Below are 20,125 nucleotides of genomic sequence, written 5' to 3'. Positions count from 1 at the left end.
GGACTCGAGGATCATCGCTCTTCTCTCGTTGCACAGGAGGTCGAGAAATACATGAGGAGTCTTATTGGCTACTTTGAAAGTTACACAGAGTGGGTCATGACTTCGGTGAGTTCTTGACGTGATCCCAGCACATTTCGTGTGGGGCTGTTATATCCTCCCCAGCTTCTGCTTCTCTAGCCATGTACTTGTAGCTGTGGCTGGAGTTTAAACTTGTTGTGTAACTTTTCTCCAGCTGACCTTGGAAGTGGGAGGCTGCAAGCCCCTCAGCAACGTTGTGGACACTGCTGAGATTGTGGCCTGTAGTTTGGTGGTGGACTCCATGGTAAGACATAAAGCGTCTTTTGATAGATACCGGCGGGGGGTGGGGGGCACGGGGTGGGTTGGTGGAACGCGGAGAGTTCGTGACCACGCTTTCAGAATCACAGAAACACCACGCCAGGCTGCACGTTTCAGCAACTGCTGAGCTGAAACGGGTTCTCTGTTTACGGGCCAGAAGGGGGGGGATCCGGCTGAGGTGAGACGCGAACGGTTGACGTACGTTGACGTGCGTGCGAAGCGAGGCCCAGACTCTTGATCCAGTAGCGTGTGTTTGCAGCCCTCTCTTTGCCGGGCTCCATCTCCCCAGCGGGAACGTCTCAGAAACCTTCAAAACGAGCGCAGTAAGGGCCGACGGTAAACCCTCCCCCAGGCCAGGAAACACCTCCCGTCTAACCAAGCGGAAAAGGCGCCCCTCCGCGTTGCTCCACACGTTCCGAGAAACCCTTGAATCTGTAGAAATGTTGTGTGCTTTCATGCTAGATGATCCAACTGCCAAAGGCTCGGTGAGCCTTTTTGAAGCGTGAGAATAGTGTAGAACAGAAAGGGAGAACACAAGGGTGGCACACAGCAGAGCACAGGGCAGCCAATGGGCGGCACGTCTTTGGAGCCAACGCCATTGTTTCATGGAGGAATTCCATGTCTTCCAGACTCTCCTCTATACACACAGTTTATGAAGCGAGAGGACGTGGGTTCGATGTCTGTTCAGTCTGTGTGGAGTTTGCATGTTCTCCCCGTGTCTGTGTGGGTTTCCTCCGGGTGCTCTGGTTTCCTCCCACACTCTAAAGACATGCTGTTCAGCTTCACCCATACTGTATGAGTGACAGAGAGAGTGTGTGTGTGTTCCACTGATGTATGGATGAGTGACCCAGTGTAAGTAGTGTATCTGGCAGTGTAAGTCACCACGGCGAATAAGGTGTGTGGGCTAATAGTAACACTACATAGAGTTCGTTGGAAGTCGCTTTGAAGAAAAGCATCTGCTGAATAAATAAATAAATGTAACTCATTGTCGGAGATCACAGACCTTCAGCTGCCAATCTAGCGGGGTTACCATGTTCCCCTGTCATCCTGACAAGCCCCTCTAGTTGAAAATATGTGGAAGAATTTGCCCCCCCCAAAGCGTACCGAGCAACCCTCCGGCCCACGGACTGCAAGAGCAGCAAAAGCCAACGAGATTTTCAGTGAGCTGATAGGAAGGTACCGTGGGCCAGGGGCAAACTCACCTCACTAACATGTCTCGCACCCATCCAGCCATACGTGAGACCAAGCAAGCGCTGGAAAACGTGAGCGTCTCCAGCAGGCTGCAGGCCATTGGAAGTCATTTTCGAGAAAAGTGTCTGCTAAATAAATACATGTAAATGTAAATAAAAGGCCCAGCTTTGTACCACAGCTATACCGTTCTACTGATGAGTCAGCATCAGTATGACAACGATTCAGGCTGCGCACAAGTCTTCGTTTACGCCGAATTTCAGCCGCTCCTGATAATTAACACCGCAGTCGGCCACGGCCCCTTCCTGGTCCGTTCACGTTAACGGCATGCGTGTGTCCACCGCCTGTTCCATTCTTCGCCTTTGTCTTTCAGAACGCATTCTGGTTTGGTCTGGGTTGGGCCGCCTTGTTCCTCATCCCCAACGTGGTCTTTTCTGTGAGGCTGGCGAAATTTTACCGCCGAATGGACACGGAAGACGTGTACGATGAGTAAGTGCATCTCTGCGACGATCTTTGGAGGGCCTCTACGCCTTACACCCACCTAAACGCGGTAAACACGGTGATGTTCACATATAGAAGGGGCTCCATTCTTAACGGCGATGCTGCTGGTGAAGTTACTGCCCCTAGCCCAGCGAGCTCAGACCCCTCCTGTCCTCTGTGCTCCCACTTTTCTGTCTTGGGCTCTCCGTTTTGCGTGTTATAAACGAGTAACTACTCTCTCTCTGCTCTTCCTTGCAGTTCCTCGGTCTCTGGGACGTGGCATTTCACTTTGTGATAACCATTTCCCTCCTTCCACCTGCACTTGTCCTCCGTTGCGCACGTTGCACTTTAGGGAAAACAAACAGGACGTTTGTTTGGTCCATCTTTCGTCTGCATTCCCATTCTGTCCCCTGCAAACAAAAGCAAACATCAACTTCATCAGCCCCATTATTTTATTATTAACGATTACATTACATTCTCACATTATTTTAATTAGTTACATGATCATATTTCATTGGTATATTGACCACACAGGTACTAAACTTTTCATACACTTGTATCATCGAGCCAAATTAATATTTTCTCCTTTGCAGCATTGATTCTGTACATATAAAACAGTCCCATCCATTTGTCTTACACTGCAAATCTATAATGCCTCTTTATAATTTAAAAGACGGTGTTATGTACTAAAAAAGTTAAAAAGATTACCATTAATTGCTATACAGAGTTACTTTCTGGTGCTTGGTTTAGCTTTAAGCTGTGCTCTATCTTCAGTGAAGGGCATGGCCTTACTTTTTGTGTTTGTATATTTTATATTCCTTAACTGCCCCTTATTGAGGGCAACACACAAAGCCCTTATAGTAGAAACATATAAAAAGAAAAAAAAATTGTATTATAAGTTATGTAAATAATATTGTGTAATGTGAAAATTTTAAACAGGGATATTTTATAAATGTCATTTTAGAAGATTTTCTAAATTTTCATTCATAACATATTTACATTTATTTATTGTACATCTTTCCTCCGTATATAATATTAACATATCATTGCAGCAGCTGACTGATGTCATATGTCCCACCCCATTTTTCGTTCTTATTTTACATGTTATTTTTTTTCCCAATTTGTAATAATGGTTATCATAATAAGCGCAAGGTATCCGAAGCCCTGTAATAACAAGGTAAAGAAAACTTGCAGATGTATTTAATTGCATGCATTTCTGGGTTCTGGCCTGAGGCCCGATATGCATGTGTGAATATGCTGTGACTTTGCATGATGCATGACTTGTGAGCAGTCAGACTCATGCCATTCTGGTCTGAGATTCCTGATAGCAGAAAAGCCAGCGGCAGACCGCAATAGCTCTGCATAAGCAAACATGCCGGAATTTGACACTAACACCGGTGCATTTAGACTTTGATTTGTGTTCCTCTCAACAGAAAAGAAAGTTCTGGAAGGACTCAGCCAAGCATTTTTCTCAGACTGCAGTGAAAGGGTAGACAGAGCTTTGCTTTGACACACACTGCTAGGCATCATTCAGGCTGTATAAATCACTGCACTTTACTCCACAGGCAGAAAGTGTCCTTTTTAGATATCGTGCTACCTTCGAGACTCGGGGCCGCCTTTATTTCGTGCGAGAACTTAGGAATGCATCAGAAAGAGTCCAAAAAACGTTGCATGGCAAAAAAGTGTTGTGTGACTAACCTGCTTTGTTAACCAAAGACTAGATGGCCTTTCCAGAGAGGAGGCCTGTGGACATGGCCCTCAGTAACATTACCTGGACTTGTTTCTGCACTGCTTGCTTCCCTCCCAGTGACCCTCTGAGTAGATTCCCCCAGGCTTCAGCACCTCCAAGCCAACCAGACTGGTGAGAGAGTGCCAGGTTGTATTGGGCCCCAGGTACAGGTATTGAGCTTAAATCTGGCGCGGCCACTCTCCTTCACCTCCTCTTCCCCCACCTTCGTCGTCTCCTTGACCTTGAAACCAACACCCTGCCCCATTCCTTGTTATTTCTGCGTGATAAATCCCAGCGCTCTCTGTAGTCCCACCTGGGTTGATGGTTTCCTGCATCTCCTGGCTCAGGAGGCATATGGCTCCACCTCCCACAAGGAGGTTTTGTTCAATGTTCCCCACAAATTCATTAAATCTTCTCACTCCTCTGTACACGCCATTGTTATTGGTCTTTTCCAAATGGGTTCATTTCACACCTTAACTGGCTTCCTGCTGTGACACATTGCTCACGCTGCATACTTGACCAACTTCTGCATCATTTTGCTCTTGGCGTATTTTGCCCTTCGCACAACTGCAGAACCTGTAACCAGATTTTTAACTGTGCTTTAGATGCACCATCAATTGCAGTTTTTGAATGATAATAGCCTGATAGTCAGTATATGTTTGGCTATATATGAATCACAATCATGGATAACAAGACTTGTGACTAACCAGGTATGAACTGCTCTTAACCTGGGAATAAGAAAAACATTCAATTCTTCCTTATTTGCACATTTGCTGTGTTAAATATTTCAATTATTTCAATATCAAAATTATCTCAATATTAATTTCAATTAAATTCAATCTCAATTAAATATTTCAATTAACTTCAATCATTAGATTTTCCCCATTAACCTTCAGCGAGGACATTAGTAGGAACCCAAAGTGCTGGTCAAATTGACGATGAGCGTTTGCTTTTTATGTCTTTGTGTCTCGTCCTAAAATTTGCCAATATGTCCTTTCCAGTGCAATCGATAACTGGAACTGAGGCGCTCTTGCCGGTAAGTCACACACTTGTTTTAGTCACACTTTACACTGTTAATCTACATGAAAATGAATGACCAGCTTTCCATATGCAGGTAGTGCTGTGGTTTGTTGGATTTTTTTTCATGACCGTTATGCCAGCAGAAGTAGAATGGGTGGTAACCGGTTTAATGCTGTTTCGATTCCTCCAGTCAATTCAGCCTATGGTGCTTAAGCTCACATGCTGTGTAAACGTGGATCTTCTGTGCATTCGGCAGGATGTTAACACACGCATGCAGGACAGAAGGATGATCCAGAGCAAGGAACCTGTCCTTTGGGCGCTTCGGCCACCTGACCACGACGACCCTCCTCTTGCCACTATGTTTAGTCAAGTGACAATGATCGTCTCCCTCTCCGGACTTTACCCTTTTGGCTGAATTTTGACCGGTTTGCTCATATGACTTTGGGGGGGGGGGGGGGGGGGGGTGCTTTTTTTGCCATATGATATGGTTACTGTTACCAAGAATTTTAACATCTTAAATGTCAAAACTTGAAAGATCAACAACATCGTCTACACACTTGCTCTTGTTTACAATTTATTTCCCACATTTAAATAATCAAAAATAGTAAAAAAAAAAAAAAAAAAAAGTGCAAAGTTCATATTTTAAAGTGTAAATTGTGTACACTTGCAGTTTTATATATTATGTGACTACTTTGTTTTATAAGCCACGTGCATCCCAATTTTGCGCGCGAGCGTGCGTGTGTGTGTGTGTGTGTGTGTGTGTTGATTGCCATAGAGTTGCTTACGGTACAGGCTGTTTCTCATAGTCTTTGGTTTCTCGCTCTGCACAATACCAGTATGAGACCATTCATACTGAGCCATTTATTATTACTTAAACAGCAGCTGCTGAGCAAGAATTGTCTTTTCTTAGTGATAAATGTGTAAGAACTGGCTGGTGCTGAATACATATGCTTTCACAAATACATCTGGCCACATCTAGAAGAAGGACAATTCACAGATTCATGATTGCCTTCCAGATACATCGCTATTCTAACTGGTTTCCAGAAACTACTACTTATCTATTGCACGATGAATATAAGACCTTTAAAATCTTAAAAACACAACACCCAGTTATATTTTTCAGCACATTACAGAGTGAATATATGGCTCAGTATTTCGGCATATCTGCCACCTTATATTTCCAAATCATTTCGGAGGCAATATCGACCCATCCAGGTAATACAGTGACACAACACAAGATCAGCGAAATGTAAACTAGATATGGTTTCAGACATGTAAATAAAATCAGTTTGTTTGAAGCCATCACCATTGCTGTAAAACTCAGGTCTTATACAGGTAGGTGCTTGTATTTATACTTTCTTTTTCGTGCATTCTGTTGTTGAGCATACAGGGGCTGTTAGGAACATTGAAACTATGAAAATGAAAATTTACCCAAAATATGTTTACATTAAAGGGATATAGCACATTTGAAACATGCAACACATATGTGATGCTGATTGATTGTATGCAACACAACCCTACTCACCTTTTTCCTGAACTTAAAAAGTATATGTTTGCTTCTATCTCAGTGTCTTATATCTTGTCTTTTTGTTTCATGTTGCTTAACTGTAAAACTGCCACACACTCATGTACATGGCTGAAGACCTCCTGCTGTGCTAGTTTACCAGGCCATAGGCAATCAGCACCATGCAGTACCTTGTAGAACAAACTTCCATGGGGTCTGTGGTCTTCAAACCTCTACCAATAAAGATCTGAATCCACTGCGTTACTGTGTTCTGTGGTATTTATATTTTTAAGCACCGTGGAAACGGCATATTAAGTAGGAAGGGAAAAAAAATTGTTCAGCTCTGCAGTATCGTTGTTTTCATTTGACCGTTTCCCCAGACAAAGTTCATTCAGTCACCGAGCAGATGCTTTAGTCCAGAGCGATTTACAGTGATCTATTCGTACAGCTGGGTAAGTTTTTCTGTATCATTCCAGAAAGTAAAGTGTCTTGGTCAAGGGCACCATAGCAGAAGCTGGGACTTGAACCTGTATCCTTTGAGTGCAAGGCAGCATCTCCAACCAGTACAGTCTGAGGATTTTTATTCCGTTTCCTCCAAAACTATGAGACATAGTGAGAAAAGAGCGATGGAAAATTAAGGCCACAAAAAAGTTTCGCACTCCTCTCTACGGTAAGAATGGATTTCCATAAAGAACAAGATGGGCCAGAGCTGCGGATTACCTTTTACCTCTGATCGTTCTACTCTTGAAAGAGAATACAGAAGCGTTAGATCTGGTTGCCTTGCAGACATGATTAACTTCAACCTACAAGCGCGGTGGGATTTGATCATTGTAGCGATGCCATAAGAACCAGGGTACGTCCAGTCTGAGTGTGAGCGAAGCCCCGACTGCACAAGAGACAAAGAGAAATGCCTTCTTCATTAGGATCAAACGTCCGCTCCTCCTGACTCAACAGCGTGTGACTATATGACTGAATTCTATACGCTGTAGAGGCCCCGTATGGCAATATTGAAACCATCGCCACTCCATCTGTGAAGCTCTAGAAACTAATCCAACCCTTTCACCACGCAAATGAACTTTGACAAGTCCTTGTTCATCGAAGCAACAGACAGAATTAACCTCAACGAATGTCCAGCTCGCAACTGACCGGATGCCAGCGGTTATTCCTGACATGGCTCGGTGTTCGTATCAGTTCAGTTCAATTCAATTTATTTTTATAGAGCGCTCTTCTCACGCAGTGACGCCGAGCGCTTGAGCATAGGCATAAGGCAAATAATGAAATACATCAGAGAACGCAGAAAGAAACTACAGAACTAGCATAATAATACATTATCAAAGCTTTTATAAAGTTAGAACTATACCTACTGGCCAAGGAGGAGAGGAACAAAAAACTCCAAACTGAAAATCGAGGGAGAAAAAAACCTTTGGAGGTCTGGGTGCCAGTGGCTGCCCACCCATCCCGGGTATTGTAGATTAGAGAAGATTTCTAAATCAGTTTACAACTAATAATAACATTGCTGCCGTACGATACCTCGATTTCCCAGTTCACCAAGGTACGTCTCGTCCATCGTGGCGGTTGGTCATCATCTTCAGTCACAGCTGGCCGTCCTCCTCAGGTCTTCTCGTAGGGAAACGACGTTCAGCAAGAAGAAATTGTTAGTAACTTTTAATTTCAAGAAATAAGTTTTATACGTTTTCACACAGAGGTGGGAAAAGCAGAAGATGTTCTATTAACCATTTGGCACATGGCGATCTCAGTGGGGCAGCGATCCATTCAGACCCCTCCGGTACCTGGAAGGAAAAGAAGACTTTGCTATGGGCCGAGGAGCCGGGTGACCTCATAGTCTCTGGCAAAGGAGAGAAGAGTTGAGAAGAAGAGGTTGACATGAATGGCTTGAACAGCTCTGCTGTATGGGTGGGCTTGGACCACAGGGTCCCCTTCCATAAACTGCTCCATCACACGTGTCTGATAAGACGCAGAGTAGTTTTGCGCTTGTCTTGCAACACAGAACTTCTGTTTAGTGGTGCGGTGTGATGCTTTAGGATCTCTGAGCTCTAAGGCCACTCAAATGCTTTTTGTGAAAGGGAGACACCCCCCTCCTCCTTGCCCCGGCGCGTTTCCTGGCACGACTCCACAACACTGAATCCTTTGGTTTTCCGCCGCTGAGGCCGTCCCACTTCGAATGTTTACTCTGCCGACCCAAGCGTCCTTGACCGCGAAAACGTTCTACGCTGGCAGGGTTGACGACGAGGAAAAGAAGGGCTCACTGAGTGTGTGTCTGCGCCGCACTGTCAACGTTCCCCTCGCTACAGCCACCCTCCGCACCCCACATTTTGTAAGATGTCCCAGTCGTTCAAGGCATTTTCTATATATTTCCCAAAAAAAAACTCTGCCATTTTCGGTCCGAAGCCTGGCTGAGAAAGGAGAAGTGTTGGGTGTGGGGAGAGTTACCCCACACCGTAAAAACCTTGCCAACTATAGAAACGCCAACAAGGAAAGTTCAAGACATCTCAGCACTTGGAGAGGATGGATCTTCCACAAAAAGACCTATGATGCCTGATTATTCTAGAAGCCGCTAGGTTGACAGCCCTTCTTTCGCCAAAGCAGAAAAAGGGGGCGACCACACAACACCTGGCGTAGGGATCTGGAGGCTGACACCGGGATGCTGGGATATACCTGGAGCCAGATAGAGAAGGAAGCACAGGACAGAGACTCCTGGAGAGCCCTTGTTGGTGTCCTGTGCACCAGGAGGGTTGGAAGGAATAAAAAAAAAAATTCCCAAAAGAATGCATTTAATTCAGGAGAACAGCAGACGCTGAAAGATCTTCACCAGTCGTCAAATGTGTAGCGAGTGCCGTGTGCGTAGGAAATTCCTACAATTGCTACTACAGGGGAGTACGCACCAGTCCCTCCAGCAAGAGCTTCATAGTTTTTACTTTGTGACATTATATAATGTGCTAATAAGGAGGTTTCTGGCTTGTTTTCAATTAAATGTTACCCCACCTGCCCCATTCTGATCTTTTCCATGTGTGCTTATGGGCTGTTTCAAAGTCCCCTGGCAGTCACAAATTAGGGCCCCATGGAAGAGGACCCGCCTTCCCTCATGAGGAGGGGCCAAGCCAGTGCACCTGAATACCCTCTTTGTGCTGGGAATGCATAAATAGGAGGGGGGTGGTCTCCAGCGACCTCCGCCATCACGTTCACCATGAGGATCCCCGCCGCCTCGCTGCTGCTGCTGCTCATCCCTTGCTGCCTGTGGACAGTACAGGGGCAAAACGAGGGCAACAGGGGCACCTGGGATGAGCCCATCCCGTTCAACAACAAGGCAAAGGAATTCTGCTCCATGGTCGTGACGGCCCAGGATGAGGCGACCAGGCTGAAGGTGTCCTGCAAGAGCGCCAACAAGGAGTACTCGTGCGAGTTCCTGGGCCGGCCCCAGGCATGCCGCTCCTACAACAACAACCCCAAGCACTACTTCACCCAAATCATGTGGGAGCTACGTAAGCTGGCCAACGCCTGCGAAGGACCACGAGCACTCAAACCTCTGATGTGCAAGAGGGCAACAGATGAGGCACAGATGGTCTTGGACACCACAGGACCCAACGTAGAAACCCAGAAACCAGGCAAAGCCAACCATGAGAGGCAGCCAGCCCGAGGGAGAACCGAGGCTCCCAAGGTTGGAGCGGCCAAGCCTGCGATAGCGAGGCCGGCTCAGGCTAAACCGGCTCAGACCAAGCCACCCCGACCTAAACCAGAGGCAGCGCCTGCCAAGCCACCCCGAGCCAAAGCAGAGACTGCCCCGGCCAAGTCTCCTCGAGCCAAAGCAGAGGCATCCCAAAGCAAGGCAGCTCAACCTAAAGCGGAGATGGCCCCAGCCAAGACCACTCAGACGAAACCGGTGCCAGCAAAGCCAGCAGTGAGAGTCGGATCGGCAAAAAAGCTTCTCCCAAGGCCCCCGAAAACAACCCCTGCCCAACCCACGGAGCCGACCACGACGGGAGCAGCAGAAGCGATGGCTCAGGAATACTGCTGGGAGTCTCTCCAAAGTCTCTGCGCCTACGTCATTGGCTGGTTTCACAACTGAGAGCCGCAGGTGAGCTCAAGTCACGTTCAGCTATTGAAATATATGAAAGCATTCATTTTGAATAAATCATAAGCTCTTCTATTATTATGGTCATAGCTCTTCTCTATAAATCATAATCATAGCTCTTCTGCTGTAAAATATCAATTGTAGTCTCTTTGGTTCCAAGTGAATTTATTTCTTCAGCTGCATTCAATTCTGCGTATGTATTTTGCATTAACTTGCTTCATTATAAATGTATTAATTCATTCACTCCATTGATAAATAAATTATTACTGTTCTTAGTGAATTATTTGCACTCACTGCTCCTATTTCTCTCCTTTTTTAGATCCCCTGCAAAGAAAACTTGAACTGTCACAAATGGCTATTCAGAATGAGTGCCCTGTACAGAAAAATTATTTGGTCATTAAAAAAATCTATGCCTATAACTTTTTCCATAAGCAGTAGATGTGGCTCAAGTACCGTTGGGTCAGGAAACATAGTATCTGAAGTAGGGATATTAAATGTTCAACACTCATAGAGATATTGACTGAATGTATTGAATCAAATGAATTCACATGTTTATTCAACACTCCTCAGTTAGTGTACTGGTTTAAACATCGTTTAAACTGTGGGAAAAGAATCGGTAAATTTAAGGGTAAGAAAGAAGTCACTTGTACTGTAAAATAGCATGTCGTCCAGACCTTAGGGTTTGCATGCAATATACCCCTCTTTTAAATTTCACAACACAGGTTAAAATTTACTCGTACACACTAGTAAATACAGATACGATAGACTACATTACAATACAATATTAAATAATATTAAATAATAAAGTCTTCTCGGACCTTTTTCGGATTTTTTTTATTTGTTTTCATAGTTTTAAAAAAAACCTGGAGTAAGATGCAGGCTAAATTCCAGGCGGCAGGACACTCTGCTTTTTTGGATTTTAAATACCTTGTAATGAGTTCTAAGGACTGCTGAATCTGAAACTATCTGATGTCTGAAGAGTGTAAATAAATGTACTGTGTAAAACTGTGTACGTTTTCTCAGATTGCGATGGTGACACGTGGTTTCGACCAACAGGGACATAAAATGTTACATTTACACATATTTATTTAGCTGACGCTTTTCTCCAAAGCAACTTACAATGTTAAGGTTACAATTATTTACCCATTTATACAGCTGGGTAATTTTACTGGAGCAATTTAGGGTAAGTACTTTACTCAAGGGTACTGCAGACAGAGGTGAGGCTTGAACCTGCAACCTTCAGGTCTAAAGGTAGTAGTACTAACAAGCAGTAACAGCAGCACAGTGTAGTTGTTAGAGCTACTGCCACAGTTGGCTATACTTTCGATGCTGCATGGAAAGAGACACACACATCGTACGTATGGGGGTTTGTGTATTCTGTGAATTTACTCTGCAGGCAAATTCCAGTGCTGAATCAATCAGTTCCTGGACTTAGGCCTAAAGCATGTATGTCACCTAAAATTAATTTAGACATTTCAATGAGAGGCATTTCATACATAACAGTGACAACATTAACACATTTTATAATATTTGTGCCAAAAAAAAAAAAACACTTTCTACCTTGTCTTTTACTGTTTTCATACATCATTCCTTATTAATAACTCATTATTAATAACTGCTTGCCCGGCGCAGGGTCACGGCGGTCCAGAGCCACGCCGCAAAGCATAGGATGGGAAAGAGTACTTACCCTGAATGGAGTCATTTTAAAAATTTGTGTGTGTGCGCCTCGAGGATGTTTACAATATAATGAAAAAAAGTTCACAAGATTGCTTCCTGTGTCTTTTCTTCTTACATTTACTTAGCATAGAAAATGAACTCTGTGTAGTGTTACCAGCCCACATACCTTACTCACCATGGTGATTTACACTGCTAGATACACTGCTTACACTGGGTCACTCATCCATACATCAGCAGAACACACTCTCGCTGTCACTCGTACACTATGGGTGAACCTGAACAGCATGTCTTTGGACTGTGGGAGGAAACCAGAGCACCCGGAGGAAACCCACACAGACAGAAGATGCAAACTCTACACAGGCGGAACGGGGATCGAACCCATGTCCTCTCACGCTCCCGAGGTACCGGGAGACAGGAGCCACCAGTAACACATTCTGTTGTGAAAGTTAAAACCACTCAGCGTCCAAAGTTCTCACATTAAAACAAGATAAATGTGATTACACATCAGGTCCTAGTTTCAGGTCACAATGAGGTAACAGAACAAACCCACAGTGGGTTTGGATTTGACCACCAACTAAACATTTCCGTGACAATTACTTCCTTTGCGGTGAGAGAAGCAACTTTACTCCAGCGGAGTGTTTTACAGCCTTGCCATGGGCAGGTGGGTGTGAGATGCGGTGAGATATAAATGCAGCACTCGAGGTCTTCAGGTGAATGAGGTAAAGCTCAATATTGACCCACAAAGACCTTCACTCTCAGGTTAGTGCAAAGAAAAAATTAATTACTCTTACAGCTCTATTACACTCTGCTGTACTACATAAAAATAAATATGTATGAGTCTTGTATCCTCTGTTTTCATTAAGTTTTAATTCAACAGAGTTCGATCCTTTGAATAAACTGCTCTTTTGATATTGAGTCTTCAGCACCATACTATTTCTTTTAGTTATTCTTACTAGATTTACTGTCAATTTTTTTTTTATTATTTTTCATTCATTATAATAAACGGATAGTCATGAAGCCTGTTTGAATAAGACTTTGTAAAAGTCGATGAAGGATGTTGAGATGGCTTTCAACAACTTATTCTTAGGTTAAGTGTAAGATACATAAAGACAAAGAGATGCTGCTCCCGAACGACTGTGCGGTGGTTTTAGTCCTCGCCTGCGTTGCTCAGCAAGTCCTGGGGGTCGAGTCCCGGCGGGGTCATGGCAAGAAGGGGAAGAAGAGGGGAAAGAAAGGAAAAGTGGAGATGAAGGAGGCCTACCGGCGACGTCCCGGGTTACATCTTCTGAACTTGGACACGAGAAGAGCGGGAAGGTGCCGAGCGGAAAGGACCGATTCAGAGGGACACTTACCACCAGGAACAAGACCCGCTGTGCCTGGGCGGGCAAAGGTGAGCACGCAGCCATCCTCCAGCTCAAGTGCAAGGAAGGGCGGCGAACCTTTGACTGCGAGTACATGTCCAGACTCTCTTCCTGCCCCCGGTTTGCAGGCAACATCGGGCTTTTTTGGAAACAGATCTCACGAGCTCCGAAGAAGCAGAAGAACCCGTGCCAGGACCCTGCTGCGCTCATTAAAGCGGCTATGTGCAGACCAGCCCCCCAGGAGGCGCATTTCAAGCTGAACAGCCCGCTTACCGAACATCCGCCTTCCCGCAATGGATCCGAGGGGACGGACCGACGGAAGCCGGCGTCCGAGTACCGCGGCGGATCTTGGCCGGGTTTCCGCAATTTCTTTTTGTCCATGGTGCAGAGTGACCACTGCTGAGGGCATCACGCTCGTGCGGTTACGCTTTGGCCCTTTGAACAGTTCGCACCTTTCAATGTAAGAACGCAACGGGGCTTTGTGTGCACCGCGGTAAACACCACAGTTAACGTTAATATGTCAACGTGGTAGAGATGTACAGGAGGTCCCCGAGTTACGATGGTCTGACTTACGCTTTTTCGACTTTACGATGGTGCGATAGTGAATTTCGATTTTTTTTCCGGGCAACCGATACGCGGAGCAATACTCTCTCGCGATCCACATCTCCCAGTCTGCCACGTGGTCGCTAGTGTAAACAACCGATACGCTACAGTGTTCTGCGTTGCCAGCACTTTTTTGGATACCCCCTGTATCTAGGTTTTTGCACATCCATCATGTCTACGAAACGCCCATCTGTGTCTGCTGCTACTGGTGAAAGAAGGAGAGGGAGGCAATTACTGTTGAGGAGGAACTCCAGAGAATTGCCCAGCAAACAGGCGGCAAGACCGTAATGGTCATCGCACGTGAACTTGGACTTTCGCAATCGATAATCTCGATCATCTTCGAGGATAAGAAGCGATGGGTTAGGTGTATTAAATGCATTTTGACTTACGATCGGTTTATCGGAACATAACCCCATCGTAACTCGGGGACCGTCTGCATATGGAAAAAGTCTGTCCATGCCTTTACTGTACAAATTTTTTTACATTTTTTACCATTTTAACCTTTTTTTGTAAAGATATGCAGATGGAAGTCCCTAAATAAAGTTAAGAATAGATTTTTATTTCCCCAGAAGACCTGTTACCTCCCCTTAGCGCTTCCATACATCAGTGGAACACACTCTGTCACTCATACACTACAGGCGAACAGAATGTCTTTGGACTGTGAGCAGAAACCAGAGCACCCGGAGGAAACCCATGCAGACACAGGGAGAACATGCAAACTCCACACAGTGGGGGGATCAAACCCATATCCTCTCGCACCACCCAGGGGCTGTGAGACAGCAGCGCTACCCAAAGTTTAGGGATATGCAATTCTGCTTTGACACTTCTAACACTGTTCTCTTGATTTTCCTTTCGGACATATAAGCAGTTTTTGGGTGGGGGGACCCAAAATATTAATAAATGGTTAATAAATAATGGTGACCTATCAGTTGAGCTTTTGTCAATGTTCCTCATACCCAAAGACGAAATGAACGCGTTCAGCACTGACTACTGGCCCTGCTCCACATACAGCATATAAAATCCTTGTTCAAAGCGAGTGTGTTCATAACATTATTGGTGCTGTACTTTTATGAGAAAGGATTGCATGAGTGTGTGAGTGAGAGAGAATGTGTGTTCCATGATGTATGGATGAGTGACCCAGTGTAAGTAGTGTATCTAGCAATGTAAGTCTTCCAGTGCTCTGGTTTCCTCCCACACTCCAAAGACATACTGTTCAGGTTCCCCTGTAGTGTGTGAGTGACAGAGAGAGTGTGTGTGTGTTCCACTGATGTATGGATGAGTGACCCAGTGTAAGTAGTGTATCTAGCAGTGTAAGTCTTTGGGTGCTCTGGTTTCCTCCCACACTCCAAAGACATACTGTTCAGGTTCCCCTGTAGTGTGTGAGTGACAGAGAGAGTGTGTGTGTGTTCCACTGATATATGGATGAGTGACCCAGTGTAAGTAGTGTATCTAGCAGTGTAAGTCACCGCGGTGAATAAGGCATGTGGGCTGATAGTAACACCACGTAGAGTTCATTGGAAGTCGCTTTGGAGAAAAGTGTCTGATTAAATAAACGTAAATGTAAAACCCGACCGTGTCAAAGGAGGCAGAGGCAGAGAGCTTCTCATTCACTTCCACCTCGTTGCGTTTGGACCGGTCCCCGTCGTGCAGGACCGCGCTCCTCCTCGGCTCAAACCGAGAGTCGCGTCACTTATTCGCTGTTTCGCATGTGTTTGAGACGTAAAAAAAAACCAACAGTGCTGCTGGACTTTCCCAGACCGACTATCGTGCCACATTGGTAACGTTTCGCACCTCTAGGCCACATTCAATACGTTCTGCTCGTCTTCTCGCCAAATTCCATTCAGGACGGCTGCTGAAACGACTTGCGCTCCTTTCCACGCTATCAGCTGGTCAATACGCACAGTGCCCTGCAACGGTATTAACACCCCCGACCAGTTCCCTCATTGAACGCCGAGCATCGCAATGGCTCAAGGGAAAAAAGAGGTGAACGTCCTGCGGCGGCCCCGGACGAAACCCGGGTTTCAGTCCCACTCGCAGCCTGTGGGATTATTTGGAAATTGTGGTCCAGAACAGCTGCCTCCACCAGGTGTTATTATGAGAGCTTTTAATACTTATGCAAATAACATATTTATGTTTTTTCTCTTTAAAACAGGCAGCAGGTAATACATGGGTTAGTGCCACTGTCTCTGGACTCAGAGGTTGCAGGCCACTTACGTTGATCCATTTCGCTGACACTTTTCTCCGAAGCAGCTTACAATGATTTACCCAGTTATACAGCTGGGTGATTTTTACTGGAGCAATTCAGGTTATGTACTTTGCTCAAGGGTACTACAGCTGGAGGTGGAATTTAACCCTGCGACCTTTGGGTCCAAAGGCAGCGGCTCTGAACACGATGCTACCGGGTTCAAACCCCACCTCCTGCTCTCGTACCATTGATCGTGGTACTTACCCTCTACTCACTAACGTACCATTTGTGATGAAGTAAATGAATTAATTACTCGAAGGGTCTGAATACTCTTTCAAGGCACTGTATACTTGGAGCTCTGTGATCATTTTATTACTGTTGAAGAGATCAGGCTATTTTCAGTTCCATTTTATTATCGTTTTATTAAAGCACATTTACATTTATTCATTAAGCAGACTAATTTTTTTTTTCAAAACATAAGTAGCAGCATACAGAATTGATAGGAAATGCAAAGGCAATTGTGACAAATGATGTAATAAAGATTTACGGAGTAGACAGGAGATCCAGAGAGAAGGGACTCTGAAAGAGATGTGTTTTGAGAGCCTTCTTGAAACTCACCAGGGATTCAGCAGTTCTGAGTGAAAGAGGGTGGAGGGGAGCAGCAGTCAGTCTGGGGCGTAGAGAGTGATCGGGCCCTTTAGGAAGATCTGTCGTCTGTCTCAAAGGGAGTAACAAGAGTCCTAAACCTGATACGGGTATTAAAATAATAAATGCATATTTTTTTATGAACGTGGGTAACTTAATAACTGCTATTGTATCTACTATACCATTCAATGTGTCACAACAATTGTGAGGCACAATGCACTGAATCTGTTCCATCTGTACTATAATAAACTCTATGTTACCACAGTTCTGTGAAACACACGACAACTCCTTCTCCGACCAGAGAAGGGCCTCGTCGGAAAGCCGGGCTCTGCAGAGATGCTTCGATCGTATCGCTTTGCGCACGTAACACGACCTACTGTACAAAGCATCCTGCAAACAGTCCCCTGTGCGCTCTGACAATAACTGGAATAAGTGGGAAATGTTCCAGAATCACACTGTTACCTTGCGTGTGGAGCGCATGGCTCAGTGCAAGTTCTGTACAATATTCCCGCACCCAAATCACTACAACTGCGTCAAGAAAATGTCGAGATTCATCATCTTAATTTCGGTTCAGCCAGAATAACCCGGTCTATTTCAATTGCAGCAGGACACGAATAACTGCTCATAACTTCAATCTGGGTGAGCGATTGTATAATTATGAGCCGTTCTAATATCCAAATATGTGAGGAGAAGGAATATTTCAACATTGTGTTACAGCACGAGGTCTATGATGCTGGCAGGTTGTATAATAAAATTATCCATCCTTTGAGTTCCTTAATTAATCATTAAAATTTATGGTAAAACATTACATGCACCACAGCAATTCAAATTTAATTAACTTAAACAGTCACATTTATTCATTTAGCCGACGCTTTTCTCCAAAGCAATTTGCAATATTAATATATTTACCCATTTAAAGAGGTGGGTGTTTGAGGATAAACATATTGCTCAAGGGTACTACATCAGGAGGTGGGAATCAAACCTGCAACCTTAAGGCGCAAAGGAAGCAACTTGAACCACTACACTACCAGCTCCCCCAAACTCAAGCACCAATCTAACTTTTGGACGACAAAAATCTGAACCAACATAATATCTAGATCTGTTCCTTAACGACAATGGAGAAAGAGGATCAATAAAGCAAATTTTGATTTAATTCAGTGAGGACTGACTATAGACTAAACGGAATATTATACGACCTCGAATAATTTTTAATGCCTGCAGTTCAACAATAGACTGGGCCGGAATAACAGAGGGAGGGAGTCAAGTGCAACAAGCGCTTCCCCCTCTCCATAGCGCCGATGAGGTAAAACGAAGTGATAATGAGCAAAGTGTTCAGCCCTGCGCAGCAAATTAGTTGGTTTTCATTTGCGGCTCGAGATATTATTCCGACGTGCCGGCGATCTCTTCCTGGTTACATCTGAAATACCATACTAATGATGGTGATTATATCTGTAACATTACTCTACCCTCAGGTTACATGGAAATGTGATTAGTGTGTGATTGGTTTGTAGAACGGATATGAGCGGAATTCACAAGAGATGTCGTTCCACGGATATAAAACATTTTACCAGGGAGCCAAAAACTTTTTATGGGTATTTTTTTCACCTCACGGAAAGAAATAAAAATGTCTCTGCAAGAAGCAGCGTCAAATCCAAAGATCATAAGAGACCCTTAGGTATCAAAGCCATAGAACCTCAAAAAAATAATTTCAACTTTTAATATCTATTAAAAAAAAAAAGTGCCATGCTGAGAAGTGTGCTGTAAATTGTGGGAATGGTGCCAAGTGACGATTTTAACGTTTAACCGTTCCTGCAGAGTCGAAAGGCCGCAAGAGCATGTCCACCTCGCCCATCTGGCAGGGACACACACACACACACACACACACACACACACACACACACACATACACACACACACACACACACACACAGAGCAATGCGGCCCATGATCCATCGGCGCTCCACATCGCTGCATCCTTCCCGATGCAGTCTCACGAGCTGTGGAGCCTCAAACAAGGCAGCGCTGTTCCGAAGCGGAAGGGGCAGAGTGGGCGCCGCCAATCCACGGCCTCGGTTGCCTGAGGTCGAGCCCTTCGTCATTAATGGGCATTTGGAAACACCATCGCGCATGGAAGCAAAAGATTTAGAGCAGTTCATGCTGGAACTCCAGTGCCTAAAGAGGCTTTCGTCCTCAACTGGCGCTGATGCCGTGCCCTCATGACTTGTCAGAATAAGTGACCACAAACATTTGACTGCCCTCCCCCCAACTATGTGTATAAACACTGCAAGTCTTTCCGGAAAAATAATGAGCAACATTCCATCGGAGCATAATTTCAAAAATAAAATTCTGACCCAACAGCAATGTCATTGCTTTATTACTTAAAAAAACAAACATTGTTATATTAGAATGTACAACAATATAATGTATATATTATTGCAATTTTTAATACACACACACACACACATTTTCAGAACCGCTTGTCCCTTAGGGGGTCACGGGGAACCGGAGCCTACCCGGCAACACAGGGCGTAAGGCCGGAGGGGGAAGGGGACACACCCAGGACGGGACGCCAGTCCGCCGCAAGGCACCCCAAGCGGGACTCGAACCCCAGACCCACCGGAGAGCAGGACTGCGGTCCAACCCACTGCGCCACCGCACCCCCTTTGCAATTTTTAATATATAATACATATTCACATTACATAATATATATAGAACTACATATAATGTATATATTATTACAATGTATAAGACAAAATATATACTATATATATTACAGAACATATACATTATACATATATAACTATATACAGTTATGTATTTATTGTTATATGTAGTATGACATGCATAATGTATGGTAAAGCCACTACGAGAGATGCCAATGATATTATTGCAAAAAACGGTCTACAATCAGTCAAACGGCTACAAGATTAAAAAAAGAAAAAAAACATAATTCTCCAATGTTGCTCATTATTGAAAAAATTGTATTTCTAATAATTATTTCCACTGCATGGAGCGAGATAAGATCTCACCACCACCCCGTGTCATTAATCTAGCAGTTCTGTTCTTCACAGCACAGAAGGAATGAGATCTTTCCTCCTCTTGATACTTTTACTTTATTCTTGTGTAATTTCCGCATCACATCAGGAATTTCCTATTAATTATATAAAAAATACCTTAGCCCAGGTCTGATTGCTTAGCTACTTAGAATTATTTAGAGTTATTTAATCCGCTCTAACTGATTGTTACTGGAACTGTTTCCTTTATAAATATTTTACCGTTACTGGCGGCCTTTCGTGCTCTAAATACT

General features: G+C 44.5%; 2 protein-coding genes, 1 long non-coding RNA gene and 1 pseudogene across 4 annotated transcripts in view; all 4 read left to right on the top strand.

Annotated features, from left to right (window-relative positions):
- LOC108930745 (prominin-1-A-like) overlaps positions 1-2,935 on the top strand; it is a 68,291-nt gene extending 65,356 nt beyond the window's left edge. For both annotated transcript variants that reach the window (XM_029252565.1, XM_018746149.2), the window contains 4 exons: positions 37-105; positions 233-322; positions 1,898-2,013; positions 2,263-2,935. In XM_029252565.1, coding sequence (XP_029108398.1) covers positions 37-105; positions 233-322; positions 1,898-2,013; positions 2,263-2,299 — 312 coding nt within the window. In that variant the 3' untranslated portion in view covers positions 2,300-2,935. The remainder of the gene's footprint in view (positions 1-36; positions 106-232; positions 323-1,897; positions 2,014-2,262) is intronic.
- A 40-nt stretch (positions 2,936-2,975) lies between these two features.
- LOC108930746 (uncharacterized) lies at positions 2,976-5,170 on the top strand. The gene is made up of 3 exons (XR_001965862.2): positions 2,976-3,903; positions 4,735-4,769; positions 5,010-5,170. It is a non-coding gene; the product is annotated as an uncharacterized LOC108930746 (long non-coding RNA).
- A 4,292-nt stretch (positions 5,171-9,462) lies between these two features.
- On the top strand, positions 9,463-10,341 carry LOC108930776 (fibroblast growth factor-binding protein 2-like). The gene is made up of 2 exons (XM_029251853.1): positions 9,463-9,837; positions 9,934-10,341. The coding sequence occupies exons 1-2, from the start codon at positions 9,463-9,465 to the stop codon at positions 10,339-10,341; spliced, it is 783 nt and encodes a 260-aa protein (XP_029107686.1).
- Positions 10,342-13,141: 2,800 nt separating this feature from the next.
- On the top strand, positions 13,142-13,788 carry LOC108930775 (fibroblast growth factor-binding protein 1-like; annotated as a pseudogene).
- Positions 13,789-20,125: the final 6,337 nt, after the last annotated feature.

Source organism: Scleropages formosus, chromosome 5 (assembly GCF_900964775.1).
Source record: "Scleropages formosus chromosome 5, fSclFor1.1, whole genome shotgun sequence".
Classification (NCBI taxonomy): domain Eukaryota; kingdom Metazoa; phylum Chordata; class Actinopteri; order Osteoglossiformes; family Osteoglossidae; genus Scleropages; species Scleropages formosus.
The sequence above is the reverse complement of the archived record's forward strand: the minus strand, read 5'-3'. Positions and strand labels throughout refer to the sequence as shown.

Bases quoted from the DNA above. Each gene is read 5' to 3' on its own strand.
- LOC108930776 (XM_029251853.1), top strand. From the start codon at position 9,463: ATGAGGATCCCCGCCGCCTCGCTGCTGCTGCTGCTCATCCCTTGCTGC. The intron at 9,838-9,933 runs GTCTTGGACACC...GAGGCTCCCAAG, and splicing joins CAACAGATGAGGCACAGATG to GTTGGAGCGGCCAAGCCTGC.